The sequence below is a fragment of the Triticum aestivum genome, chromosome 2D, assembly GCF_018294505.1.
Source record: "Triticum aestivum cultivar Chinese Spring chromosome 2D, IWGSC CS RefSeq v2.1, whole genome shotgun sequence".
NCBI lineage: Eukaryota > Viridiplantae > Streptophyta > Magnoliopsida > Poales > Poaceae > Triticum > Triticum aestivum.
In genome coordinates this window covers 122594914-122603364 of record NC_057799.1, presented here as the reverse complement: position 1 = coordinate 122603364, position 8451 = coordinate 122594914, and the positions used below count along the sequence as shown (strand labels likewise).

The 8451-nt window shown below is 45.9% G+C and overlaps 1 protein-coding gene across 1 annotated transcript; it reads left to right on the top strand.

The window, feature by feature from the left end:
• Window positions 1–1402: 1402 nt before the first annotated feature.
• On the top strand, window positions 1403–3637 carry LOC123052098 (protein TIFY 10b). Its single transcript, XM_044475182.1, has 5 exons — window positions 1403–1738; window positions 1992–2136; window positions 2640–2887; window positions 2992–3049; window positions 3139–3637. Exons 1-5 carry the CDS (start codon window positions 1615–1617, stop codon window positions 3257–3259), a joined length of 696 nt encoding a protein of 231 aa, XP_044331117.1. The 5' UTR covers window positions 1403–1614; the 3' UTR covers window positions 3260–3637.
• Window positions 3638–8451: the final 4814 nt, after the last annotated feature.

The window sequence follows — 8451 nt, the reverse complement described above, 5'->3', positions numbered from 1 at the left end:
CATATAATTTTGGAAAGCGTTAAATTTTTAATTCATATAGAATATAAGAAATTTTGATGTTTTTTTTTAAATCACATGTTTTATTATTTTTTTGTGTTTGTGAAAATATTTATACATTCTTAGACATTATAAAATAATTATATACTAATGGGAAGATAAATACGAGTCTTGTAAATCCCCAGGCCGCTTCAAATGAAAAGACTTAATATTTTTTAGTTATATGATACTTCTAAAATAATACGTGTATATTTTTTTGTTAAATATATTAAAAACATGGTGTTGATAGTTTTTATTAAATATATGAAGACTTGTTTATGAAACTGTCAAAAATATATGAACATGAACATTTTAACTCTATCTATTACTGTGATTAAGATTTATACTCTTGCAAAAAGAAAAATAACTAACATACGGTGAATGGGCTGCAGTAACTGCAACCCATTTAAGCCGGGTGCATGTTGGTGTATACAACAATAAACCTACTTATCTTAGATGGACAAGAAAATTGAACTAGGACCATGCTTGTAGTGAGAGGTCTCTAGTTTGAACCTGTGTCGGCACTATTTTTCATATGAACTTTCCCTTTGTATTGTTTTTTGACGGGCCAGAGCATTTTACAAAAAATGTTATTAATTTAGGGGTGTTCTGCAAAAAACCATCGCTCCAGCTCCACCTCGTCACTGACGGCGAGCCTGGCGCCATCATGTCACGCCACAGAAGCGGCATACACAGCTACATACGAGAATGAAACGTATATGCACCTTGAGACAAGTTCTGACATCAGTTTTCCGTATTTTTCAACTTGTGACACCAAACTGCACATGTTGTGCAACTTCATGTACCACCGGCGCATTTACCTCGGTACAATACTAGTCTTATAACTTACTTTCACAGCGCTAAGAGATATTTGAGGGAGAGCAAGACGGGGAGAAATACTAGTAGTAGGAGTCACGAGGGAACAGTGATGGGGCAGTGTGAGGTCAAAACCCGGATCTGACCAAACAGGCAAACGCCAGGCGCTCGTGCTGCGCCACAGTACAGCCACGATCGCATTCCGCACGGTGGTTAAGCACGCGCACATGGGGAAGGGAAGGCGGGGCCCCCACCCGCGGGTGAAAAAATCAACCCAAGCAAGAGAGAGAGAGAGAGAAAGAACGAAAGGGAATTTCGAAAGGTGCCGGCCGTGAAAGCCCCACCTCCCCCTCCCTCTCCTCCTCCACACGAACCACGTGCGAAATTTCGGGCAATCATCGCGGTCCCGGCCCGCGCCCCGCTTAATAAATGCGCTAAACTAATCCAACCATCGAAATGGCACCCACGCTCGCACTAAATTAATCCGTTTTCCACCGCGGGGGCTGGATTTCAATTTGCTAAAGCTGAAACCGCGTCCTCCCTTATAAGCGCGCACGACGCGTACGCACACGGCACACCACCATCCCATCCCGCACCGCACGACAGACAGACAGCACGAGGAAGGCGAGCCAACCACCCACCACCGCCGCGAGACTAGCACCACGAGCGAGCTCGGCCGATTCCGATTCCGTCTGCGCTATTAAGGTTTGTTTGGAGGAAGGGGAGGAGTCTCGGAGGTGGAGCTGAGGAGAGAGACCGGAGATGGCGGCTTCCGCGAGGCAGGGGGAGATGGCGACCAGCTTCGCCATGGCCTGCAGCCTGCTCAGCCGCTACGTCCGCCAGAACGGCGCCGCCGCCGCCGAGCTCGGCCTCGGAATCAACAAGGGTGAGCCGGCGTGTTTCGGGATTTGGGCGCTTCACTTTTATTTATTTTTTTGGTTCGTTGGGGGAGGTTGCGTTCCGATTCGTGGGAAAAAAGTTTCTGTCCTCTGGGGGGATTTCGCGCGAGATCTGAGTTTGTTTTCCCGATTTTTTGGGGACGAAGGTCCTCTTCGCGTCGATTTGGTCTGGAATTTGGTGGCTGGTGGAGTGAATTGAGAAATCCAGCTCTCTGATCTGAGGCTTTGATTGGGTTTCAGGTGAGGCCGAGGCACAGAGGGCGGCGGACACGAAGAGCCCTTTGCCCGGAGCGGAGGGCGAGGAGGCGGGTAGGAAGAAGGAGACCATGGAGCTGTTCCCGCAGAGCGCCGGCCTGCAGGACGCCGCCGCCCCTGATGCTACCAGGTATTGGACCACGCCACTTTCCTCTACTCCATTTTTGGCCTTGTGCGCTAGTGCAAGTCAGAATCCATATACATACAGATAAAAGTCAGATGGCGAGCCTACGCTACGGACCTTTCCATCTAGTAGTATTCAGTTTATCTGAACGGTACTGGATTTGGCAAGGCCTGAAATCTAGCTGAGAGTGATTGTAATTAACTGATTTTTATATTTGCAACTAACTGCTCCCTGGGTTGAGATGATTTCTTCTTGGGATGGAGCAATCCAGCATCCATGCTCCGGGTTATAATAGTACTAGGTTTGCTCATGCTCCAAACCGTAGCTAATCGACCTTAAACCGTATGATACAACACGACTGATTGAGCTGAGTTTGTTTGTACATGAATCAAAAATATGGTATCCAAGAGAACGTTTCGCTTTGCTGGTGAAAATTGGTTAGGCAGCTAAAGCAAAACGGAAGAGTAGTCTGCAAGTGTACTTAATTATTGTGTGCAAATAAATTTCAGGGAGGAAGACAAGAGCCAGCTGACCATCTTCTATGGTGGGAAGGTGCTCGTGTTCAACGATTTCCCAGCCGACAAGGCAAAGGGCCTGATGCAGTTGGCTGGCAAGGGCAGCCCTGTTGTTCAGAACGTCTCTGCGACCACAACTGCTGCAGACACCGACAAGGTCCAGACGGCCGTGCTGGCCCCAGCAAGTAGTTTGCCTACTGGTCCGGTTGATGCTCCTAAGCCTGCTCGTCCGAATGCTTCTGGTAATTACCAAGTGATTTATTGTTCATATCCATTGGGTTGTTTGACGTGTGCGTCGATGATTCTTATTGTGCTGATTATTGACAAAATCTTTTCTGTCTTGTAGATCTGCCAATTGCTAGAAAGGCGTCACTTCACCGATTCCTTGAGAAGAGAAAGGATCGGTAAGTTGCTTTTGCTGTCATGAACTCATGATCATCTTTTCTTACAACCGAAGTATATGGATCTAACTTGTGCTTTTGTTTTCGTATAGTCTCCATGCAAAGGCACCATATCAAGCTCCTCCTTCTGATGCAACACCAGTCAAGAAGGAGTTTGAGAACCAGCCATGGCTTGGACTAGGGCCGAATGCCGCCCTGAAGCCAAACCAATAAGACGGCATGACAGGAGCCTTATGCCCTTACCAGAAATATATCTGAAATGTGCTTTGTCCTTAGAAGTATCAAGTCATGAATATTTTATCCCATATCATGTTCTAGCGTTTTGTTTAGGTTATGGTTCTATGTTATTCGCCTCCATAGTTCCGATGTAAAGAGAAGTAGCAAATGATGATGACCGGTGCCCGAAGCCCGAGAGAAGTTTTGGCATGTTAACACATGGTGATATTGAGTTGGCCATGCTAAGGAAAAAAGTTAGTGCAAAGAAACATATCTGTATCCTATATGTAAACTCTGATCATTCCGTATTGTCATTGAGTTTTATCCTTGATTTGTAAAAGCAAGTGATTGTAATGGATTCATATTATGTTTGTATTCCCATGGCTCTATGTTTACATGATTCGCTGGTCCGATCTGTACGAGTTCTTGTTCTGTTTGTTCGCGGCAGGGAGTTTTGTCTGAGGCGAGGCCATGAATAATGATTTCCTATGGACAGACTAATAATATAACTACGGAAACAAATTTCGCATGTAGTCAACAAGTGACATGGTATCTAATTCTCTACAAACACAAGCAATGGTCTATTTTGGTCTATTGTAAAGTTGCTTTCGTCTATAGTTGTGTAACCAATCATGCAAATACAGAGCAACACGGGAGGGTCGGGCAGATCCCGGGTAGGTTGGATGGCGTTGTCCAGCTGAGGATAGGGTGTGAGAGGAAGATGGATGCACAAGGCAAGACTTGTCCAGCTGAGGATAGGGTGTGAGAGGAAGACGGATGCACAAGGCAAGACTTGTCACCCCCCTCCTGCCCAATTCTTTAACCAAAAGGCAGGAGCACATGTGAGAATTGGGGGGTGATAGGGTCCTGGTTGACAGCTAAAGCAAAGCAAGGAAAGATGCGTGACAAAACCACAGGAAGTTGTTTGGAAGTTGCAAAGGGTGGGGCCCACGTTGGCGCAACTTGCTTGCCTTTCTCCTTCAATTTGTCTGTATTTTATGTTTGTGTGCTTGCTAATATAAGACCGCGGCCATGGTGATGATGATGATGCGGTGCACATCCTCGCAGCTTCCTGCCTCCCCTTCTTCAACCTTTTGAATTTGCTTTCGTTATGTTATGTGGGAATATTATGCCTTGGTTTTGTCAAAAACTTGTGCTGGTTAGTCTTCTGGCATGTCTCTTGATAGCACTGTTTGGAAGAATATTGGGTTGGTCAGAGGAAAGCTCAGTCCGCATGGAAAAATGAGAGACGAAAGCTCAGGAAGCATTTTTGTGTGAAAAAACAACAATATTTTCTTGACCGGAAACAGCAAGAGAGCATTCGACCTGTTGCACTTAAACTATAATCAGAAGAGTGAACCGTAAGGACCAGCACTTAGCTTGTGGACTACTCGTTTTGGTCGCGGAATGCGCGTGGAATGGCTTTGAGGGCAGACCAAGAGAAAGGCAACCAAAAGGTGGAGCCATGTGCTAGCTGATCGTGTCCCGGGCGCAAGTTGATCAACTAGTGTTAACAAATCTGTGCAGAGCCCCCCCTGGTCCACGAAACGCCTTGCCCTTGTTTCTAGGATAGGATGGGAAACGTTCTTGGTACCAATGGACCCTCGGCTCGGGTCCAATAATCTAGGCGCGAACACATGGTGAAATTGGGGAAACGAACACATGAGGAGGACTCCCTTGACATGGACAACTGAGCCGCTGATCCAGCAATGGTCCCCCGGGAACCTACCGAGCTCGCACCAAACAATGGACATGCAACTTCTGCTATTTGACACGGTTCAGGACAGTGTGATGGTAACAGATTCTCAGCTCGTATGCGTCGGCAGCGATCAGGGAAGGAGATTGACGATATTTAGTTATTCTGGAAACAGGGGCTGTGAGCCTCTGTTTCTTGCTGCTATACTCTCTTGGCGTATGGGCTACTCTTTCAGGTTCATTTCACCGCGTGCCGATTGTTTTAAAACATGGGATGGGAAGGTGATCTGATCCCTGTAGATGGATGTAAACCTGCGTGCTGCATGCATGTTCGTCGACAGTTTAGGTGCTTCATGTGCCTGGAATGAATGTATGAATACTCGAAGTTAGATGTGATTCGCTCGAAGTCTGAAGTGTAGTGATGGGAGACTTTGCAGTTAAGTTTCGGGTGCGGTCGAAGGCCGATGGTTTTAATTGGGCTCTGGTGGCGGTATATGGTGCCGCACGGCCCGAACTCAAACCTGAGTTCTTGGCTGATCTGGTTAGGATTTGCGGCTCTGAGCAGCTTCCAATCCTGGTGGGGGGTGATTTCAACATCATCAGAAGGCGTGAGGAGAAGAACAATGATAACTTTGACGGGAGATGGCCGTTCATATTTAATACCAACATTGAAAGGTTGGATCTGAGAGAGATAGAGCTTTCGGGGTGAAAGTTCACCTGGGCTAACGCGTTGCCAAATCCGACGTTTGAAAAGTTGGATCGAGTACTGGCTAGCGTCGAATGGGAACAGAAGTTTCCCTTCGTAACAGTTCAGGCACTTTCCCGCGGTATTTTCTGACCACACGCCTTTATTTCTAGACTGGTGAGGCCACCCACTTGGGAAACAAGAACTCGTTTTCGTTCGAGCTTGCTTGGTTTGAACGAGATGGCTTCTTTGATCTCGTAGCCAGAGAATGGGCTAAGGATGCAGGAGGTAGGACTGCGCTTGAGCGTTAGCAAAATAAGATCAGGCACTCGAGAAGTTTCCTACGTGGGTGGGGCTAAGCATCTTAGTGGGATTTATAAGGTCGAAAAGGAACGGCTCCTTGCCCTTATTCAGTCCCTGGATGTAAAAGCAGAAACCACGGTTCTGCCGGCCTCGGAGCTTCATGCCAAGCTTGACGCGGAGATGAGATTGAAAGAGCTTCTTCGTGAAGAGGAATTAAAATGGGCGCTGCGGGCCAAGGTCCGACGAGTAGTCCAAGGGGACGCGAACACTCAATTCTTTCATAGGATCGCTAGTGGCAAACACAGAAAGAAGAGGATCTTTCAGCTTGAACAAGATGAAGGAACGGTTTTAGGACAGGAGAACCTAAAATTATACATTACCGAGTATTACAAGCAGTTGTTTGGGCCTCCAGAGGATAACTGTGTTTCTCTGGATGAGTCTAGGATTGAGGATGTTCCTCAACTTACTGTTGTTGAAAATGATATTCTGGCTGCTCCTTTTTCTAAGAAAGAGGTGTTTGAGGCCATATCGCAGATGAAAAACAATAAGGCTCCCGGCCCGGATGAATTCCCGGCCGAGTTCTATAAGAAGTGCTGGCATATTATTAAGGGGAATTTGTTGCCGTTGTTCCATGATTTATTCACTGGACACCTTCAGCTTTTTCAACTGAATTTTGGAACGATAACCCTGCTTCCTAAGAAAACAGAGGCCGTGGGAATTGAGCAATTCAGGCCCATCTGTCTTCTTAATGTTAGTTTCAAAAAATTTACCAAGGTCGGGACTAATAGGCTCACGCAGATTGCGCATTCTGTGGTGCAGCATACCCAAATTGCTTTCATGCCGGACAGGAACATCCTAGAAGGGGTTGAGGTCCTTCATGAAACGCTCCACGAGATCCACACGAAAAAACTAGATGGAGTTGTTTTCAAGGTGGATTTCGAGAAAGCATACGATAAAGTCAAATGGCCTTTCCTTCAACAGGCCTTACACATGAAGGGTTTTGATGAAGCCTGGCGACGCCAGGTACAATCTTTCACGCAAAAAGGAAGTGTTGGAATTAAAGTGAATGATGACATAGATCATTATTTCCAGACACACAAGGGCCTGAGACAAGGTGATCCAATGTCTCCTATTCTGTTCAACATCGTGGTTGATATGTTGGCAATTTTGATAGGCAGGGCAAATGAGGCCGGTCAGGTGGGTGGCTTGGTGCCTCATCTAGTTGATGGAGGTGTGTCCATCCTGCAGTATGCTGATGATACGATTATCTTTATGGAGCACGACTTGGCAAAAGCGAGAAATATAAAGTTGGTGTTATGCTTATTTGAACAATTGACCGGATTGAAGATTAACTTTCATAAAAACGAGTTGTTTTGTTTTGGTAGAGCCAAGGAGGAACAAGAGGCTTATAGGCAATTGTTTGGATGTGAATTGGGACATTACTTTTCTCGTACTTAGATATACCTATTCACCATCGTAAGCTGACAAACAGAGAATGGAAGTGTATCGAGGATCGGTTTGAGAAGAAATTGAGTTGCTGGAAGGGCAAACTCATGTCATATGGAGGCCGATTGATTCTGATTAATTCGGTGCTCACGAGTATGCCAATGTTTCTCTTATCTTTTTTCGAAGTCCCAGTTGGTGTTAGGAAAAGCCTGGACTTCTATCGATCCCGATTCTTCTGGCAAAGTGATGAATTAAAGAGAAAATACAGACTTGCCAAATGAGATATCATCTGTCGACCAAAGGACCAGGGGGGGCCTTGGTATTGAGAATCTTGAAGTCAAAAACAGATGTCTTCTCAGTAAGTGGCTGTATAAATTATCAGTTGAGACTGACGCTAAGTGGGCGCAGATTCTACGTAGTAAGTATCTGCAGTCCAAGACTTTGTCCCAGGTGTCAGTGAGACCGACTGACTCGCCTTTTTGGAAGGGACTTATGAGAGTCAAAGCAGTCTTCTTTAATAGGACAAAGTTTATAGTCGGCAATGGCACCACCACTCGCTTCTGGGAGGATACTTGGCTTGGTGAAACGCCGCTGGCGCTTCAGTATCCGTCCCTGTATAGTATTGTTCAACGACGTGATGCTTTTGTTGCAACGATTTTGCAGTCCATTCCCTTAATATTCAGTTTAGGAGGACGCTGGTTGGCAACCGGTGGGAAGCGTGGCTCTATTTGATGAGTAGACTGATGGAGGTTCAGCTATCTCATCCGTCCGATCAGTTGTGCTGGAAACTTAATAGGTCTGGAGAGTTCACAGTTAAATCGATGTATATCGATGTCATTAACTCTAGTGCCATTCCTAGTTCCAAATATGTTTGGAAAGTCAAAGTTCCTTTGAAAATTAAAGTGTTTATGTGGTTTGTACATAAACAAGTCATTCTAACAAAGGATAACTTGGTAAAGCGCAACTGGACAGGATCTACTAGGTATAGTTTCTGTAGTCGGGATGAAACTATCAAGCACTTATTCTTTGATTGCCCGTTGGCCAAAGTGTTGTGGCACAC